The 21,833-nt window shown below is 37.2% G+C and overlaps 1 protein-coding gene across 16 annotated transcripts in view; it reads right to left on the bottom strand.

Moving 5' to 3' along the window:
- Positions 1-21,833, bottom strand: part of mmd (disintegrin and metalloproteinase domain-containing protein mind-meld) — a 642,845-nt gene that overhangs the window by 237,319 nt on the left and 383,693 nt on the right. For all 16 annotated transcript variants that reach the window (XM_069509480.1, XM_069509491.1, XM_069509485.1 and 13 more), the window contains one exon: positions 15,994-16,139. In XM_069509480.1, the coding sequence (XP_069365581.1) occupies positions 15,994-16,139 (146 nt within the window). The remainder of the gene's footprint in view (positions 1-15,993; positions 16,140-21,833) is intronic.

The raw sequence follows: 21,833 nt of genomic DNA, 5'->3' as shown, positions 1-21,833 counted from the left end.
GCTTCTTCCACCCGAGTATAAGCCCAACGCGCTTCAAGCTTCAAGAAAAAGAAGCGCTGGAACAAACTGTCATGTGTGGCTCAACCTGAAAAAGGGTCCCAGCTCAGCATTATGCATGCCTTGTTGCACAAGAACATACAGCGCTGATTTTCAGCTGGTACCCTGAACCGGGTGACGCCACGGAATCATAAACTAACAATAACTACTAACAATATATTTTACGCACCCCAACCTAAAGTACAGAAGACTACCCTTATTGAATTCGCAACAACTTACTAACTTTTACACGGGAAACGGCGGTTTGTAACTGTCTCTATAAAGGAAAACTATTTGACGTCGGATAATTTATGCAAGCTACCCTCAAACTATCAAGATATGACGAGAACACTTGAACTTTGTCAATAGAACGAGTTCCAGGGTCGAGCCAAATAATCTTATCACTTTCTCTATCGGAGTTCAAATGTTTTGCCCATTGTAAATCTTTGATGTGGAATACGGAGATGTTATCTACTTAGTAGTTTTGCCCATTGTAAATCTTTGATGTGGAATACGGAGATGTTATCTACTTAGTAGTTTTGCCCATTGTAAATCTTTGATGGGGAATACGGAGATGTTATCTACTTAGTAGTTTTGCCCATTGTAAATCTTTGATGTGGAATACGGAGATGTTATCTACTTAGTAGTTTTGCCCATTGTAAATCTTTGATGTGGAATACGGAGATGTTATCTACTTAGTAGTTTTGCCCATTGTAAATCTTTGATGTGGAATACGGAGATGTTATCTACTTAGTAGTTTTGCCCATTGTAAATCTTTGATGTGGAATACGGAGATGTTATCTACTTAGTAGTTCATGATCAACCCAACGGCTAACTATTGAGCACGGATTTCCTTTCAGAATGAGAAGCATTTGGCCGTAGTCCACCACGCAGGCCAAGTCTGTATTGACACACCTTTGAGAACATTATGGAGAAGTCTCAGGCATGCAGGTTTCCTCACGATGTTTTACTTCTCCGTTAAAGCAAGTTATTTAACTAGCTTATGCTCATGACTACGTCCACTTGGACTACACAAATTTCAAACCCTATTTCGCCCCCTTAGGGGTTGAATTTTCAAAAATCCTCTCTTAGCTACGTCATAATAGCTATCTGCATGCTAAATTTCAGTCCGATCCGTCCTGTAGTTTGAGCTGTGCGTTGATGGATCAGTCAATCGTAGTCAGTCACCTTTTCCTTTCATTTATTTATATTTAGGTGTATTACTTTTATAATATAACTAGATGATGCCCGCGACTTCGTCCGCATGGATTTAGGTTTTTAAAAATCCCATGGGAACTCTTTGATCGTCCAGGATAAAAAATTGCCTATGTCAATTTCCGCGATACAAGCGATCTCTGTACCAAACATATAATTCGGGTTTGGTAAAGAGCGGGAGGGGTTTTTAAAACTCCCGTGTTTAAATCAGAGAGTTCCCACGGGATTAAAAAAATTAAATCCACTCGAACGAAGTCGCAGGCATCAGCTAGTTTATTAATAAAATAATAATTTTTAATAACGACGTTAAATCGCGCTCATTTAAATTTTATGCCAATACAAATTTTACAGCAATTCGTAATATTTAAACGTAAAATATTCAATATCAGGTTGTTATCAATTATTTTTGGAAATTTATTTCATTTAATTCCGCCATTATAGTAATTTATTCGTATCTCCAAAATGCAGCACCAATAACTAGCGGCCTGCGCTAGTTTATTCATTTTTAGGGTTCCGTATCTCAAAAGGAAAAAAGGAAATCTTATATCTTATTGTCTGCCTGTCTATCGCGTCTGTCAAGAAACCTATAGGGTACTTTTCGTTGATCTAGAATCATGAAATTTGGCAGATAGGTAGATCTTACAGCACCCGTAAGGGGAAAAATCCGAAAACCGTGAATTTGTGGTTACATCACAAAAAAAATTTGTTCATGAACGAATAGGTATTTTCAATTTTCAAAGTAAGATTAATATACCAAGTTGGTTATTATGAAAGAACGTTACCTATACATTCTAAAACAGATTGTTATTATTTTTACGCAAAATAGTTTTTGATTTATCGTGCAAAATGTTGGAAAAAGACGACTGTAGTACGGAACCAACGGTGCGCGAATCTGACTCGCACTTGGCCGGTTTTTTTAGAGTTCCGTACCCAAAGGGTGCCAGCGGGATCCTATTACTAAGCCTCCACTGTCCCGTCTGTATGTCAGCGGGCTGTATCTCATGAACCGTAATAGGTAGAGACTAGAGAGTTGAAATTTTCACACTGTGCATTTTTAACGCCGCGCCGCTATAATAAAAAATAATAAGAAACCAAGATGGCTTTAGTGTCTTTAAAGTTAAAATTCCATTGACTTATATAGGTGTTGCTTAGTATGGACAGGGCTATTGAACAAACAAAATGGCACCGACTCAGTGGTGCTTTAGCACTAATGCAACCTCAGTGACGTCTGGATTTCAAACGGGTCGTTCATTAACTAAGAGGTGGCGCTGATTTATTTGGTTCCAAAACTGTGAAAAATTTTGTTCGCTTGACCATATCTTGTCATTTATATCGATGTAAAATTCATGTTCCGTCGTTTTTCAGCAACGCTAAAAAGAAAGATATATGCAGATACTCTAAATTTAGTTTAGAGAAAAACGGGAATCGACCCCAATTTCATTGGCTTAGGTATATTAAAAAATATGAGTTTGAGAAATATCCTACGAGTTTGGAACCCGTTTGAGACAAAGGGCATCGCCCGGGAATATAATATGAAAATCCCGCCGTTTGATCTGCAGCGAAGTCAGATCTGAGGGGTGTTTTATATTTGATGTGGATATAGGAAATTTATTCCGAGCAAATATCTTTTATTTTTCCCTTTTTTGATGGATTTAAATGGCTTTATAGGTTGCTCATGTGAGAGCTGCGAATAATAGCAGTTCCTTTTTTTGTGGCAGAGCAAATGATGAGAAATATTTTTTATATTTCTTATTAAATACGCGCAATACGGAAGCTTTATAGCTTAGAGCACCAGTAGGGTACACTTACTATAAATGAGAAAGTGTGTTCGTTTGTTGGTTTGTCCTTCAGTCACGTCGCAACGGTGCAACGGTTTGACGTGATTTTTGCATACGTATAGATAAAGTGCAGAGTGACATAGGCTACTTTTTAACCCGAAAAATCAAAGTGTTTCCACGGGATTATTAAAAACCTAATTCTACGCAGACTAAGTCGCGGGCATCAGCTAGTAACATTTAAATTCAAAAACTCAAACTCAAATTATTTATTCCGAATAAATAAAATTTTACGCTTACTGATGGTCAAAATTTTAATTTGTAAGATGATATAGTGGTGATAATAATTAATACATACTTGGGTTCCAAACGCGCCCAGGTCCGAGAAGAGCCAACAACAAACTCATTATAATTATTTTAATGTTGCATCATACTATGTAAAGTTGTATACTTATACGTATTCGAAAAACTTCAAATATTTATTTTACGCACTTTGAAGAAGCAAGTCCATCTATTTGTAGTTTACAATCATAGTTTACTAGTTAATTGACTTTTATATATTCATATTATTATATTATTGTAAAGCTTGTTTAAATTATCAAACGTACTGTTATAAATTTATATTCCTATTTGGCCTTATTTTCAGTCTGTTATTATGTAAAATTATATTGTATATATCGCTGTTGATTGCAAAAAACAAATAAAATAAAATAAAATAAGTTTGGAATGCAGTTCTTCTAAGAAAAAGCTGCCAAAAAGTCAATGACCGCTTTTTTTAAAGGTTTTACAAATCTAAAAAATACTACCTTATATAACCTATAATCCTATAATCATAACTTCATAATGAGTCAAAACGACATCTCATTCACCAGTTCCCTAGTCGTATAATATTACCATAATTACCTTGTTACGTCAGTTTTTCTCTGAATTGTGCAAGTAATTCTCCGAGCGAAATTAAATTAAAAGGCACGATTTTTCCATTATGTCTTATTACTCGTATTTCTCAACTCGAGACTACCGATCCAATTTCAATACATTATTTTCCTCGGAGTGAAATGACTAGCGATATTTTCCGGTTTTTCGTGTGAAAAAATGTTTAGATTTTATTGACATTTTACTAATCCATACATCCATACATATATATATATTATAAATGCGAAAGTGTGTCTGTCTGTCTATCTGTCTGTCTGTCTGTCTGTCTGCTAGCTTTTCACGGCCCAACAGTTTAACCGATTCTGGTGAAATTTGGTCCAGAGTTAGCTTACATCTCGGAGAAGGAGGACATAGGCTACCGGCTTTTATACCGGAAATTCAAAGATTTCCCATGGGATTCTTAAAGGCCCATCTTTCTAATCGATTTATATGAAGTTTAGTACAGAGGTAGCTTACATCTCGGAAATTGAGATAGGCAACTTTTTATCCCGGAAAAGGGATTTTTAAAGAACCGAAATCCACGCGGACGAATTTGCGGGCATCATCTAGTTGCTCATAATTTAAATTGTAATATCCTAGTGGTTAATATAAACCCCAGACCCCCCACCCCCCCAAAAGGGGGGGGGGGGAGGGGGAGACAGACAGATGATTCCTATAAGGGTTCCTTTTTCTTCTGAGGTACGGAACCCTAAAAACCTAGGCATTATGTCACATGATGACTTATTTTCTTGGAATCAGCATCACACCAATCCTACCATCTATGTGTCAACCGTTACAAATGTATTTCTTTCACTGTTTCTTCCCCGAACCACGTCAGCACCCCTCGACAGTAATCGGCGATATTTTATAGCACGCTTTATTAAAGCCCAGATATATCGCCGTGGTTTCACCTTCGCGAGCTCCTTAATACTGACATTGAGTAATACAAAACAAAAACTGTTAAGCTCAGGACACATCGCATTTTTAATATGGATGTTTTGCTCAAGAATAAAATATTCACTAGAGTTAAAATGAAAGGAATAAGTAAGTATTTATAGACTAGCGCTTTGTCTGTAATCAGAACTGCAGCTGGCAACTGGCAAGTGATGATGCAGACTAAGATGGAGCGCGCTTGCCTAGAAGATGCCTATTCACGTTTGACTTATAACAGAAATAGTCGCCGTTAATAGTAAAACTCGTCGTGGAAACTGGGGCGACATTAATCACTGGGTATCGCGACAACACTTGTGCCTTCAAAAAACTCTCTCCAGGTTCTCTCGAATTATTCATACGCTGCTTAATTAGAACACGGCTTTAGCTTCACTTCTATGACTTTCTGAGTTCTTGGGGGTTTTCTTTTTTATTCGATAATGGGTTAGTTAAAAACTACTTTAAACAGGTTAGCCACTTCGATTTTAGACTGCATCATCACTGCTAATTATTTTGTTTACTGACACTGATAATTTTTATAATTAAAAAAATACCCGAATTGCAAATTAAAAAGTACATAATTACCACGTTATAATATCTTGTAAGATGGCACGGAACCCTTCGTGTGCGAATTCAACTCCCACTTTATCACGCGGTTTTTCTTAATTATTGCCAAGTGAAACTCAGCAAAAAGTGCTTTACGTATGCGTTAATTATAGACTAACACGTCGGTAAATGGGGCATTAAATTGATGTTTTCAAGAGACATTTTTCCATTGGTTAAAATGATGGCGATAATGAAATTAGCACTTTATTGATATCTTATATATTTTACTGACTAAAAAGTTATAGTCATAGTATTTCTCGTAAAATACCTAAACTACATTTGATGTCCTTGTTTATTACTAAGCGAAACACAACAAAAAGTGCTTTAGGTAACTTGTGCGTTAATGGAATAACAACCTCGGTAAACTAGAGCATAATTAATCACTTTGTATCACGACATTTCTGCCGTCAAGAAAATGTACGCGAGGCGTTTTCATACACGGCTTAATTAGAGCGTGGCACTTAACATTTTAATCTTTAGTACTTTACTAGCTTATGCTTGCGACTTCGTCCGCGTGGACTACACAAATTTCAAACCCCTATTTCACCCGCTTAGGGGTTGAATTTTCAAAAATCCTTTCTTACTCTTAGCGGATGCCTACGTCATAATAGCTATCTGCATGCTGTGACGTTGTAAATTTTGAACTACTAATTAGCGTTTCGCTTTTAATTAAAATCTATTTTGTTCAAAGTATGTTGGTGCCACCTAGCATCAAGGTGCAGAACTACGCGTGGGTCGATGTTCAGAGTTCATCCGAGCCACAATAGATGGCGTTTGCTTCGTTGTCAATTGTCGTAAAAATAAAACAAAAATAATTAAATAAAACCATAATATCATTTGTTTATTGTTAAGTCATTAACAAAACGGTTCTTATAATATATCCTTAGGTTCCGCAAATATTCAAAAATGAATTGGCTTCATGATCAAACTAAATGAGAGCGACCACACTCGGGTTGCGTCTGGCAACACCGATAGGTGAGATTTAGAATTTTCCTGGAGTCAACATGTGAAGACGAATTTTTTTCGTTCCAGGAAAATCTCACTCTTTTTCGCCCATGGCTTCGCCTGGGAAAATACAATAGTTATAAATTTTAGTCATCCTAACGTATTTCAATGTTTCATCAATTATGTTCCAGTTATTTTATCTTCCCAAATAAATGAGGATAATGGGTTGTGGGTGGACTTCTGAAAACCATTGGTGGCCAGGAGTTCAATAGGGTTTCTGTTTTACGTTTACGTTTTACGTTTAGCTTCAGTTTTCCGTTTTAGTTTTCCGTTTGCGTTTTCGGTTTTCGTATTTATTTCTTTTGCACATTCACGTTGACAACTTAATTTCTATGGATAAGACTTGGTGAAAATCTTTGTAATGAAACATTTCGGTTGTGAAGAATCAAATAAATTGAGTTTTGGATCTTGGCCGATGCCGTCCAGCTACCTTGCAGTCTTCGCACCTACAAGTAAGCATATGTTTGTATCCTGCAACAGTTTAGTGAACCTTCTTAGTGTATGTGTACAGTAAGAACCCTGTCTTTACTACTGAGCTTTTATTTTGAAACAATTTTATGAATTTTACTGTGTCATTGTCTATTCCATGCCAATGGCATCTTAAATTTAAAACATAGATCTTATGTACTATCTACCTAAGTCATTCTAATGTATCTAAATTAAGTCTTGGCATTAAGCTAGAATAACTAAGCATTATTAGCCATCATTCTGTATTAAGCGACCCCGGTAAAAGTTACATTAAAAACAATTTTGCCTAACATCTAGCAAATTTCATTTATAACACCTCATATGCATTACAAGGGAGTCGACGGCTAGCTTCTATTCTTTACTAGGTAGATAGATCAAGTAAAGTAAATTAAAATTATTTTTTTTTCCTCTAATCTTTGTAAGGTGGTAGATTATTCCGTATCCGGGTATATTTCTATTCCGCCCGATTTACCACACTTACAAATGGCGCCCGAACGTTTTTTTATATAGTTATTTCTGTATATTTTGAGAAATTTTGTAAAATTTATGAAATGTACTCCGCTGATTGTACAATTTTCTAAGTAGTGACACATTGCAAAGAGCACTAAGCTGTTTTTATGGTTAACTAACTAAATAATAACTAATAGTTAGAAATTTTGTTTGATAGTTTAAGTAATTTTCTGAGTATAGTCCAACATTGGTTTTTTTTTCTTATTTAATTAACACATTATAAATGGTGCTTATGCCGTTCAATTATGTTATTTGACTTACCTTTGAGGTGTATAAGTGAATGTTTGCCTTCAGTTTAGTAATAAACATTGCTTAACTGAGTTGTTGTTGGGTATTGCTTTCAATAGTAAGTACATCTTATGTTTGAAAATTCCGGTAACTTAGTATAATTAAAGTTTTGAAACGCTATGTCCTGTTAACTAGTTACACACATACATTTATAAATACTAAGAGTTACAACTTGTGAAACTAAATATATAAACTATATTCAGAGATTACATTAAGTTCAAGTATGAAGTTATGAACAATTTTTTTTCAGTGACTTGATACTTCATTATTTTGTTGAAATTTTGTTTAGAGCTGTGTTAAGGTTATGATAAAAGCTACTTCACACACAAAACATGTTAAGTTTAATTGAATGCTGGTAGTTTAAAGTGACATTTAGAAACAGATTTTGTTGTATTTTAGGTTATGTGTTAAAAGTGTAAAGTAACAGCCATCAAACCATTGCACAATCTCTTTGTTTTTTTTGAAAGATAATATGCTAGTCAGAGTTCATTGCAACTTTGTTGCCTGTTTACTTTTGTAATTGTAAAGGTTGTAACACACTGTGTACTCATAAAGGTGATACTGCACCTTACAATCATTTATTCAATTTTGGGAAGTTTTATTTTGTTATATTTTGTTTACTATAGTAATAATATGTGCTTGTATTATTAACAATATTTTGGAATAGGAACATAATTGATAAAATAGGTTAGGATAGACTTAAGAATATTGTTTTTGTTGTGTATTTTGCTTGTGTATATTTAATAGTTTAAATAACTTCTTTTGTGTTTGTGTTTAACCAATTTGTATAAGGCTAAACATAGACAGTTACACAAGCTCGATATTTTGTTAAATGTGTTTTGACTTAACACAATGGAACAGACTTTTGCCCAGTTTCATTCACTTTTGAAGGACGAATTGTGTTATGAGGTATCCATTCGTTCCGAAACTCCAGCACCTACAGTGCTAGGGTTAAAGAAACAGTTAAAACAATTAATTCAGGAAATTCCTTCTGAATCAATTTTAGAGACGGATTTCACTTCTGAAAGTGAGTTAGGGGTTATTACTAAAAAACTTCAAGACTTAGAAGATTTATTAAAAAAGTGTTCTGACACTAAAGATAGACATGCCCTCTGTAGGTCTAAAGCTTTAGCTTCACATTTGTACTTTAGAATTTTGAGAATACAGTGTTCCGAACTCAGCTTAATAAGTAGGAAGAGTGATTTACATACAAAGTTGCAGAGTTTGATTTCCAGATTAGATGCTGACAATGAGTCGTCTCACGACGAATCACTGGATTCCGAGAGTACCGCCGTTGACTGCACTGGTGATAAAAATGTTGCCAAGTGGAAGTTACATTTCAACGGACAGGGTGATCCACGCAGTTTCATCGAACGCGTTGAGGAATATAAAAGATCTTATGGCGTTTCAGATGGAAAATTATTTGTTTCTGCATTTCATCTTTTTACAGGCCGAGCATTGTTATGGTACAGAGGCAACAAATGTCAAGTTTCGTCTTGGTCAGAATTGAAAACTTTATTTTTAGAGGAATTTGATGCAGTAGATTATGACTACAGGTTGCTAGGTGAAATTCGAGCAAGAACACAAGGCTCTGAAGAACCTGTGTCTATCTATTTCGCTGTAATGTTTTGCATGTTTTCAAGGTTGTCAACACCACTTTCCGAAGAACAAAAGTTACAAATTTTATTACATAATATTCGCCCTTTTTACTCAGAACAATTAGCTCTTGTTGACATTAAGTCTGTCACAATGTTGAAGGAAAAGTGTCGCAAACTAGAGGCTGCGAGGCAGCGTTCCGCCTTATTTTCTGAGCCTACTAACAGTAAGGCAACTTTAAGTTCAGAGTTTGCTTACAAACAAGTGACAAAACAGATAAACACACTTTCAGTCACACCTGCACCTAAGGTTGATACAAGTAAAGGCACTGATTTTTCGAAAACAAATAAACAACTATGTTACAAGTGCGGCAAGGGTAACCATTCCTTTAAATTTTGCAGGACAGTTCCGAAATTTATTAGATGTTTTTCGTGTGGACGTCAGAACTTTACAGTAAAGACATGTCCAAGTTGTAGTAAAAAGGCGATTAGTAAACCCGCTCCGGACAAAAATTCAAAAAACTAATTAGTAAGAACTGTGCAGAGACACAAGTAAAGAACTTGGTCATTAACAACAAAACATCCCTTTTACCTGACACAGTTCTGTATTCAGTGGATAAACGAGACTTTAGGCCACATTTAAAGGTTTTTGTTGACGGTTTTGAGATTACAGGTTTACTAGATTCCGGTGCTTGCGCGTCAATTTTGGGTAACCAGGCGCACAAGGTTTTTTTGAGATTCGGTTATAAATTGCATAGCAGTATTGATACCACATTTTCAGTGGCAAATGGAGACAAACTTGATTGCATGGGTTATATGTTTATTCCGATTACTTATAATTCCGTAACTCACATAATAAAATTTTTTGTAGTACCCTCTATAATAGCGGATGTTATTTTTGGCTGTGACTTTTGGAAAACATTTCAGTTAGCCCCTGGCATTTTTGATAATTTAGAATTAATTAAGGCACCTTCTCAATTTTACAATATTTGTGCGATTGATAATGAACAAATTCATACCATCACTTCTTTTGAAAACTTATCATCTCAACAGAAAGAATTAGCCCAGTCTGTAGTAAATAAATTTTTAGATATTTCTTCAGAGAAAATTGGATTGGGTAGAACAAAATTAATTGAACATGTTATTGACACCGGTGATGCCTTGCCAATAAAAATAAAACAATATCCACTTTCTCCCGAAAAGAAGGAAGCTTTAAGTAAAGAGTTAGATAGGATGCTGGAAATGGACGTAGTTACTCCGAGTGAAAGCCCTTGGAATAACCCAGCAATTTTAGTGAAAAAGGCAAATGGAGACTGGAGATTTTGCCTAGATTGCAGGAAATTAAATTCAGTGACAAAGGGGGATTCATACTCAATACCGTACATTCCACAAATTCTAGATAGCTTGAAAGAGGCAAGGTTTTTATCATCGATTGATTTAAGTTCAAGTTTCTGGCAAATTCCATTAGCTAACGACTCTCAGGAAAAAACCAGTTTTACAGTTCCTGGTAGAGGGTTATTCAAATTTAAAGTCATGCCGTTTGGCCTATGCGGTGCACCAGCACGACAGCAGAGGTTAATGGACCAGTTATTTAATCAAAATTTTTGTAGTGATATTGAAAATGGAATAGTATTTTGTTATATAGATGATATTGTTATTTGTTCTGCTGATTTTGAAACCCATTTAATTTTATTAAACAGAGTTCTGGATAAACTAAAATGGCTCAACTATCCATAAATTTTGATAAATGTAATTTTTTTCGAAACTCTTTGAAATATTTAGGGTATATAGTGGATGAATTTGGTTTACGCACAGATCCTGGAAAAGTTGCCGCAGTTTTGAACTTTCCGACCCCAAAAACTGCACAGGAGGTAAAGATTTTCCTAGGCACTTGTTCTTGGTACAGGCGCTTTATTAGGAATTTTTCAACCATCGCTGCACCACTCAATAGACTAACGAGTAAAGGAAAGAACGCACCTAAATTTGAGTGGAGCGAACAGGCAGAGGTAGCATTTAATACATTGAAGAATGCGTTGGTAACCGCACCTGTTCTTGCGGTACCGAATTTTGAAAAACCATTCAAAATACATTGTGATGCTTCTGCATATGGTGTTGGCGGTATGCTAACGCAAGAAACCGATGGTTGCGATCATCCCATTGCGTATGTCAGTAGGAGCCTAAATAAAAACGAAAGGAATTACAGCGCGACGGAACGCGAGGCTCTAGCTGTGATTTTTGCAGTGGAGAAATTTCAGGCTTATTTTGGTTCCAAGCCAGTCACAATTATCACAGACCATGCATCCCTAAAGTGGTTCTTAAATTTAGAAAATCCCTCAGGACGACTCGCCAGATGGGGTTGTAGATTATCACAGTATAATTTTGTTATCGAACATAGGAAGGGTTGTGATAATGTAGTTCCGGATACCTTGTCGAGACTCATACACGTAGATGTAGTTGGTGATCGTAATGATAACTCTAGTCAACAAGTTTTGGTAGATGACTGGTATGACAAAACATTTAATGGCTGTAAAATCAATCCAGCAAATTTTCCGAATTTTTGTATTTTGAACGATAAACTATATCGTTACAGTAAATGTAAATACCAGCTTCTCAGTGAGTTCGACTGGAAAGAGGTAGTCCACAAGAACGACATCCTTAGCATTATGCAACAAAACCATGCAGACGCAACTGCAGGTCATTTTGGTGTGTTCAAAACTCATCGCAGATTATCCCTCAGATATTTTTGGCGTGGTATGTATAAGGACGTGGTTGAGTACGTTAAGAATTGTGATACTTGCTCTGCGTATAAACACACGACATCAGCCACTCCAGGTCTGCTAGGGAAGCCTAAAGTCTGCGAGAGACCTTTTCAGGTCATTTCGGCTGATTTAGTCGGACCTTTGCCTAGGTCTAAATCAGGATTTACATTTCTTTTTGTGGTGACGTGTTGTTTTTCGAAATATACAATGTTGTTTCCGTTACGGCGTGCCACAGGTGCCGCTGTTGTTAAAGCGCTAGAGAATTTTGTATTTTTGAACCATAGTGTTCCAGAGACTGTGATTGTGGACAATGGGTCCCAATTTACAGGATCTGAATTCCGTAATCTCATTAAGCGTTATAATATTCCGAAATTACACTACACACCACTGTACACTCCGCAAGTTAACCTTGTTGAGAGGTACAATAAGGTTGTTATGACTGCTGTAGCCGCTTTTGTGAAAGATAACCACAGGTCCTGGGACGAAAACCTGTACAAGGTCCAGTTCGCCATAAACAGTGCGGTTAATGAATCCACTGGATTCTCCCCGTTCTTCCTTGTCCACGCTAGAGAACCGGTTTTAAATGGTTCCTTCTATAAGGACACGGATAAGGAGTACGAGGCCGGAATTCCAAGGGAGGAATACGCAGGTAAGTTTGGAACTTTGGAGGACATATTTGGTCAGGTTAGGAGAAATTTGTTTCAGGCTCATGCGGAGTATGCAACGCATTACAACTTAAGGCGTAGGTCTGCAAGCTATTCTGTTGGGGATATAGTGTGGAAAAAGACCTATCCACAAAGCGACGCTACAAATTTTTTCGCAGCTAAGCTGGCACCTAAGTATGAAAAGTGCAGGGTTGTCAAGGTTTTGTCACCTTTGGTTTATGAACTAGTTAGAGTAGCTGACAACCACCCAATAGGCACTTGGCATATTAAGGATATTAAGAAGTAGATATTTGCCATTACTTAGTTTGGTCTAAACTGTTTGAATATTTAAGTTATCAATATTCAATTAGGAATTTGAATGAGTGTAGTGATGTTCTGAGTTAACAGTTACATTACCATGGTTCAGTTGAGGATGAATGTAGTGGATGTATGTAGGGATGAATATGTGATGATTGGAATGCTTGTGGTAGACCAACCGGTTGAGAAAGTAAAAATGCAAATATCGTACTTTGGGGATAACGAAAAGGGGGGGTTTTGTGTTTTGTTTTCGTTTTCCTTCTAGATAATGGATCATTTCTGTTATTTTTCCGATTCTGTTCCGAGATCTATTTTCTAGGAGAGTTATTTCGTTTTTTTTTCTCATATTCCGATTTTGATTCGGTTTTATTTTTCCAAATGGGATAGAGAACGGTTGCCATATCAGATGGACCCGTTCACAACCAGTTTTTCCGTATTTGTTGAGTAACAAATATTAAGATGGTAGTTTAAAAGAGTGAACCACCGTAGGCCTAGACGCATTCTATCAGTCAGCTGAAGAATGATGCCAAGATGTTTCCACTCAAGTGTCTTAGACACCACGAAGTTTTTTTGTATATATTCTTTTTAGAAGTTAGGGTTGTGTAGTTAAGTATAATGTATAAAACCTTACACTGTTTTCAGTATATTTATTTTGTTAGACAATTTTCCTTGTTAGTAGTAGATGTGCGTTCACGCGTAACTTCTGTGTTTTTTTTGTTTGTTTGTTTCAGGCAAATTGTTAGTAGTTGTTGGATGACGCTGAGGGCAGCGCGGTTCAACCTGTTGAACCTTTTCGTAGGAGGGGAAGTATTGTGACGTTGTAAATTTTGAACTACTAATTAGCGTTTCGCTTTTAATTAAAATCTATTTTGTTCAAAGTATGTTGGTGCCACCTAGCATCAAGGTGCAGAACTACGCGTGGGTCGATGTTCAGAGTTCATCCGAGCCACAATAGATGGCGTTTGCTTCGTTGTCAATTGTCGTAAAAATAAAACAAAAATAATTAAATAAAACCATAATATCATTTGTTTATTGTTAAGTCATTAACAAAACGGTTCTTATAATATATCCTTAGGTTCCGCAAATATTCAAAAATGAATTGGCTTCATGATCAAACTAAATGAGAGCGACCACACTCGGGTTGCGTCTGGCAACACCGATAGGTGAGATTTAGAATTTTCCTGGAGTCAACATGTGAAGACGAATTTTTTTCGTTCCAGGAAAATCTCACTCTTTTTCGCCCATGGCTTCGCCTGGGAAAATACAATAGTTATAAATTTTAGTCATCCTAACGTATTTCAATGTTTCATCAATTATGTTCCAGTTATTTTATCTTCCCAAATAAATGAGGATAATGGGTTGTGGGTGGACTTCTGAAAACCATTGGTGGCCAGGAGTTCAATAGGGTTTCTGTTTTACGTTTACGTTTTACGTTTAGCTTCAGTTTTCCGTTTTAGTTTTCCGTTTGCGTTTTCGGTTTTCGTATTTATTTCTTTTGCACATTCACGTTGACAACTTAATTTCTATGGATAAGACTTGGTGAAAATCTTTGTAATGAAACATTTCGGTTGTGAAGAATCAAATAAATTGAGTTTTGGATCTTGGCCGATGCCGTCCAGCTACCTTGCAGTCTTCGCACCTACAAGTAAGCATATGTTTGTATCCTGCAACAGTTTAGTGAACCTTCTTAGTGTATGTGTACAGTAAGAACCCTGTCTTTACTACTGAGCTTTTATTTTGAAACAATTTTATGAATTTTACTGTGTCATTGTCTATTCCATGCCAATGGCATCTTAAATTTAAAACATAGATCTTATGTACTATCTACCTAAGTCATTCTAATGTATCTAAATTAAGTCTTGGCATTAAGCTAGAATAACTAAGCATTATTAGCCATCATTCTGTATTAAGCGACCCCGGTAAAAGTTACATTAAAAACAATTTTGCCTAACATCTAGCAAATTTCATTTATAACACCTCATATGCATTACAAGGGAGTCGACGGCTAGCTTCTATTCTTTACTAGGTAGATAGATCAAGTAAAGTAAATTAAAATTATTTTTTTTTTCCTCTAATCTTTGTAAGGTGGTAGATTATTCCGTATCCGGGTATATTTCTATTCCGCCCGATTTACCACACTTACAATGCCACATTTCAGCCTGACTAACTGATCTATCAACGCACAGCTCAAACTACTAGACGGATCGGGCTGAAATTTGCCAGCTATTATGACGTAGGCTAAGAAAGGATTTTTGAAAATTCCACCAAGGGGGTGAAATAAAGGTTTGAAATTTGTGTAGTCCACGCCGACGAACTCGCGAGCATAAGCTGTCTGGCAGGCTGGCCTATATGCTAATTTTTTTTTTGTAAGAATATTAGCCAAGTGTTAATGACTAATATTCCCCTTTCCTCTCCAACTACGCGTCAAACTCGTGCTAGGAGTAGGTACGACAATAGTGCAACGGGCGGGGTTTGAACCGGCGACCTTTCGGTTTTCAGTCCACTCCTTTACCGGTTGAGCTTATTGAGGCTCTAATTTTTTTTTTTAAATTCAGATACAAGTTAGCCCTTGACTGCAATCTCACCTGGTGGTAAGTGATGATGCAGTCTAAGATGATAGCGGGCTAACCTGGAAGGGGTATGGCAGTTTTTATTAAACCCATACCCCTTTGGTTTCTACACGGCATCGTACCGGAACGCTAAATCGCTTGGCGACACGGTTTTGCCGGTAGGGTGGTAACTAGCCACGGCCGAAGCCTCCCACCAGACCAGACCAGAAATTTAGAAATTATAAAATTCCAAACCCCTGCTGCCAGGAATCGAACCCGGGACCTCCCACTATTAAGACCACAGCGCTCACCACTGCGCCAGGGAGGTCGTCGAAAAATTACGAGCAAAGCAACCTAATAAAGCTTATAAATAGCGCCCTCACCTTTGGCGTGCTGACCTCCCTGGTGGAAATGCCCATCTTCTCGTGGTGGCGCAGCTGCACGGGGTATATGATCTGATAGTAGTGGCCGGCGATGTTGCGCACCAAGTCTTGGTTCTGTCGGTATCCACGCAGTAGCCTTTCCACCTCTGAAAACAAGGTTCAAAATCAATTGATCACGAAAACAAAAGAGAAAAACCCTGCGCTTTTTTTAGTAGGTACTAAAATATATCAGGTAGTTTTTTTTTTTTCTAGTATGTATTTTCAGTCCTACACTATAGTGCATTCAAAAATTCGGCTTTCTCTATGTAGTACCCTTTTTTTTTAGAATTCGTTGACTGACCTATTATTCAGCATTAAATTTTTCTTATACCTAGATAGGTAACTAAGGAATTACAAGTATGAAAAAACTAGGCATAGCGCGTAGTTATTATAAAAAAACAACCCCTGAATTTTTTTCATCTTTAAAATCGATAATGTAGAGAAGTTTTTGCTCAATTTCAATAAGCACGTTTACTATCCCTCATATGCAGGCGATACAAGATTATTTCAGCCTAGATCGGGCGCAGATTATGCTAATATATTCAATTTGTAGGCGGTAAGGTGTTTCTATGCGATGCAGGTAGGTGCTTTCATCTGTGCCGCAATGTTGGTGGAAGGTTACTAAAGGAGGAATTTAATTTAAAATAACAAAAGGAGGTAATTTTTTAACTTCAATTTTTTTAACATAATATTATATTGCACGCTTGGAAAAGCAGTGTATAATTCCAATTTTCAGCCCGATCCGTCTAGTAGTGGAGCTGTGCGTTGATGAATCAGTCAGTTACCTTTTTGATTTATATAAGTATTTAGATACTTTCGAAGAGATAATCTGTGTCTGTTGTTTTCCAAATATCCGTTCAAATATTGTGTTTTAAAGTTACACGAGTTCAAGAATTGAAAGGAATTAATTTAAACTCTGACTTTGATATACAAATCAATTTCAACTTTGAATATGATGTTCAAATCAAAGTCAATTATCACTGATTTATCAACGCACAGGTCAAACTACTGGAAATTTGGCATGCAGATAGCTATTATGACGTAGACATTCGCTAAGAAAGGATTTTTGAAAACTCAACCCCCAAGGGGGTAAAATCATCATCATCATCATCAACCGATAGACGTCCACTACTGGACATAGGTCTCTTGTAGGGACTTCCACACGCCACGGTCTTGCGCCGCCTGAATCCAGCGGCTCCCTGCGACTCGTCTGATGTCGTCCGTCCACCTAGTGGATCGCCATTCCAGCACCTTGGGACCCCAACGTCTATCGGTTGTACGAACTATGTGCCCTGTCCATTTCCACTTCAGCTTCGCAACCCGTTGAGCTATGTCGGTTACTCTAGTTCTCCTACGGATCTCCTCATTTCTGATTTGATCACTCATGTAGAGAAACTCCAAACATAGCTCTCTCCATCGCCCGCTGAGTGTCTCTGAGCTTTCTTATGAGGCCCTAAGTTAGTTAGGGGGTAAAATAGGGGTTCGAAATTTGTGTACTCCACGCGGACGAAGTCGAGGGCATAAGCTAGCCCATTTTATAATGAACTTGATTACTTGTATGAGAGCCCAAACTACGTCATGTTTGGAGCGCTACGAATATACTGCTCAAATACTAAAGCTCGGACAATATTTTCGAAGCATAATGACAAAAGACAGTGCAATCGCATCTAAACCCCCGTTATGAGGGCTCTGAGCGTCTTCCAGATATCGTCGAGTAGTAAAGCCTTTACGAGGCCCTCCGTTTGAACAATAGTGGGGCGGATTGAAACTCATTTAGATCATAAGTACCACTTGCACAGAACGGAGGGGTTAGGATTAACATTTATATGGAAGGTGCAGTAATGTGCTGTATTGTATTACACGGGTTACAGGTGAAAGCATTTGATGCATTTTAATAGCGATGGCAGCAAAGTAGATACGGACATCTACACTTTTGGCGAAATTGCTTTTTTTTTTACAAAAATGAGCTTATATCAAATATATCTACAAGTAGGTATGTATTAAAATCATTTCAATATTCAAAATAGTTAAAAATTAAAGAAAATCTGGCACGTAAATGAACACATCTACACTCGATTTCAGGCTTTTCGACTCGACTTCAGGAACATGATTAATTGTTCCTTGAAAATCATCAAAAAAAACGGCGTAAGATAATGTGATCAAAACTCGATTGCGTATTTACCTATTGTAAAAAAGATTTGCATGTAGGTACATCTTTGAACCAGTGTAACTTTAAAAATACATTTTTGTACAGATAACTGAAAAACTACAGACAGGTATTTTTTTAAAAATAGATATAGCGAGCAAACGAGCAGGCGGGTCACCTGATGAGCCTTATTAGATTTCATCTAATCAGAAATTAAATAAACTATTAATAAACTTAAATCTAAAAAAAAGGCCTCAAGGTCTCCACACCAAAAGGCACGAATACGAAGCTCCCATCGAGGTTTTCATATTTGCGCCTCTTGGCCTATTCGGCGCTGATGGCCGCTGCACCCGCCATAGAGGAGGTCGCCTGAATGTGGGATGCAGCTAAAGTGTCTACACAAGTTGCATCCCAAACAAGCGACCTGCCCATCTTCCACAGTACGAGCGTCATACCATCAGGTCTCTTGCCATCGCTACGTGCCAAACCAATAGGTTCTAGTACAGCTGGCACATGGGCGGTGGCAAGGGACCTCCGGATGATGTCGTTAAGGGTACTATGGCGGGAGAAGCGACCAGCGCTTCTCGAACAGGAGAGCCCATGGTGGCCGAAGGCGTCAACGCAGTCACCGCAGTGGCAACGGTGTAATTAAATTGGATTGGTATCTATAATATGATTACACCAACAAGCAATGTACAATGTACATATTCCAGCAAACAAATAAATTTTAGTTTCAAAGCTTTTCGAAACCAGATCAAAGGTAAACTATTCATAAAGTTTTAGCAATTGAGTTGTGTATCACTTTAGTAGAGCTATTGTCGAAATGCGGTGGTTTTATTCGGGATAGTTTGCGGTTAGTATAATGCAGACATTTGTTCTTGTAGATTGGGAGCCCGACTTGGCTTTGGAATTTGTCCTCGGATTAAATATTTAAGCGTACAAAATTCTACTGGGGTTTAAGATTGGGGAAAGTTTTTAGGGAAATTATAGTCGCTTAAAGATAAGTGAATGCATAATTCCAATAGGGTATTTGTCTATAAAATAAATTAAGTATTTCTCAGTGATTAATAGGTCTTCCAAAATACGTAAAATCCACGTCCATTGTTAGTTTTAAGTGTTACAACCATTTTAAACTAACGGGTAAACTATTAAACTAACATATAACGTCAAATCATTGTAACGTCACATGCCATTATTTAGATTAGATTAGATTAGATTTATTTATTTGCTTTCATGTACATTAATTGATAGCGGGTGCTTAAAGCTTCATAGAAGCTCGCAAACTAAGCGCGTGTTTTGACGTTTGAAATTAGAAATCGTAAAAATAAAAGTAATGTTTACAAGTAGGTATCGTCTGACCAATAATCTATTAAAAGAGTTAGAAAATAAAACAATCTCAACCTAACAGCGGAGGTAGGAGACGTAGAAAACTTTAAATATAAAATTCACAGAAAATTCAAACTTAAAAAATTACATGCAAAACGGACACGAGTAAGCAAAGAGATTTTAAAAACAGGACTTAGTCAATTAAAAGTTAAAACTAAGTGAAATGAAATGATGTAGGTATCTTTTGCTTATGCAAAAAATAAAAAGTTACACAGAAAATGCACAATATCTGAAAATCTGATGAAATCTTCGTGAAGTGAAAATAGAAACTCTTATATAAATAATTATTGAGATTAAAATACAGGATTATTTCCTGTATTTGAATTGCAATAATTTCAGATTTTAGTTTTTATACAATAACGAAGGTGTGGCCCTCCCAGGCTCTTAGTCAAATACCTCTAAAAGGAAATGGAGAAATTGAGTGATAGCATATCAACGCACAGCTCAATCTCTGGATCTAGACTCTAGAAATTTTACCTGTAGGTTTTTTCTATAACGCAGCACAGATAATTCAACCTGAAGAGTACGCATATACAAGGTTTTGCATGGAAACAAAATCGTAAAATGTTGGCGGGGGACAAAGGAGAATGCTTTGTTGTGATTGGTGGACTCAAAAGTCACGTAATCAAGACAATGTGCGGAATGAGGGTACCGAACGGGCGTGGCCCGACTTTTATGCTATAAGCAACTGCCTTAGCTTGGTGACCGAGGGTGTCCGGCTATTAGACGTCGATAGGTGGTGATCTGTGCCTGGTAGAGATCGCTTCAAAGCGATGAGGTTGCCAATAATTATTGTCGTGATCAACCCATCGCCCGCTTACTACAGAGCACGGGTCTCCTCTCAACGTGAGAAGGGTTTTGGGCATAGTCTACCACGCTGGCCATGTGCGGATTGGTAGACTTCACACACCTTTGAGAACATTATGAAGAACTCTCAGACATGCAGGTTTCCTCACGATGTTTTCCTTCACCGTTAAAGCAAATGATATTTAATTAATTAAAACGCACATAACTTCGAAAAGTCAGAGGTGCGTGCCCGGGATCGAATCCCCGACCTCCGATTAGAAGGCGTACGTCCTAAACACTAGGCTATCCATCTATATAAATGACAAGATATGCCCAAGCGAACCAAATTTTTCACGGTTTTGGAACCAAATAAATCAGCGCCACCTCTTAGATACTAATGAACGACCCGTTTGAAATCCAGACGTCACTGAGGTTGCATTGGTGCTAAATAAACATTTTAGGACCAATAAATCGGTGCCATTTTGCTTGTTCAATGGCCCTGTCCTTACGAAGTAATATATAAGTCAATTGCACAGCTTATTTGATTTTGTACATTATTAAAGCATATTTCATTTCATTCATATAAAATCCGAAGCTCATGCAACCAGTGAGATATGTTGTGGCCGTAGGTAATAATTAAACCCTGGACTCCTCGAACTGGGCCGGGAATACCCTGGACACCTCCTAGTTTTGGCCGGGATAACCCTGGACGCACGATGATGCTGGGCCGATCAATGAAGCTTGAGATGTCTTCTGTTCATTATGGATTAATTTTTTTGGCTTATTTCTTGATGTTAGTGTTTCTTGATTTTTAATACAGGACGTGGAATTATTTTCTTCTTTTTGTTCTAATTGAGTCTTGAATCTTGATGATGATGTGCAGGCAACCTACTTCGATATATTGAGGAGTTGCATTTTTATGTTACAGCTAATATGAACATGCTACGTTTAAACTGACAATTCGTACATATTTCACCAGTAAGGTAAACATTATTCAGAAAGTTGTAGAAAATGAATCCCCTATCCGTTTAAGCGATCAGTGGATCCGGAACGCGGTGGTTTTATTCGGGATAGTTCGCAGTTAGTTTAATCCCGAGGTTTGTCCGCGCAGATTAGAAACTAACTGGGCTTTGCAACTCGTCCTTTGAATAAATGTTAACTCGTACAACTATTGTTGGAATTCTATCAAACTTTGGGGAATGTCCTTTTATAAAATCCCTATGATGTAAAGAGACCCATATAAGATTGATCTATTTATAGCGCTTTGAAAAATCTCACGCAATATTTTGTAAAATTGATGAACTATTTCGTACCGCATATCTCGTCGCTGGCTCACTACTGAGCACTGGACTCCTATACAATGAACAAAAAGCTTAATTTGCTATAATCAGCTGAAACAGGTCGAATCTGTATAGTGCAACATGCAGCATGCGAAATGCACCGCCCGCCCTCCCACTGCTAAACATGCAGGAAGAAGCAGCCA

This window comes from Maniola hyperantus, chromosome 3 (genome assembly GCF_902806685.2).
Source record: "Maniola hyperantus chromosome 3, iAphHyp1.2, whole genome shotgun sequence".
Classification (NCBI taxonomy): Eukaryota; Metazoa; Arthropoda; class Insecta; order Lepidoptera; family Nymphalidae; genus Maniola; species Maniola hyperantus.
This window is presented reverse-complemented; position numbering and strand designations above follow the sequence as displayed.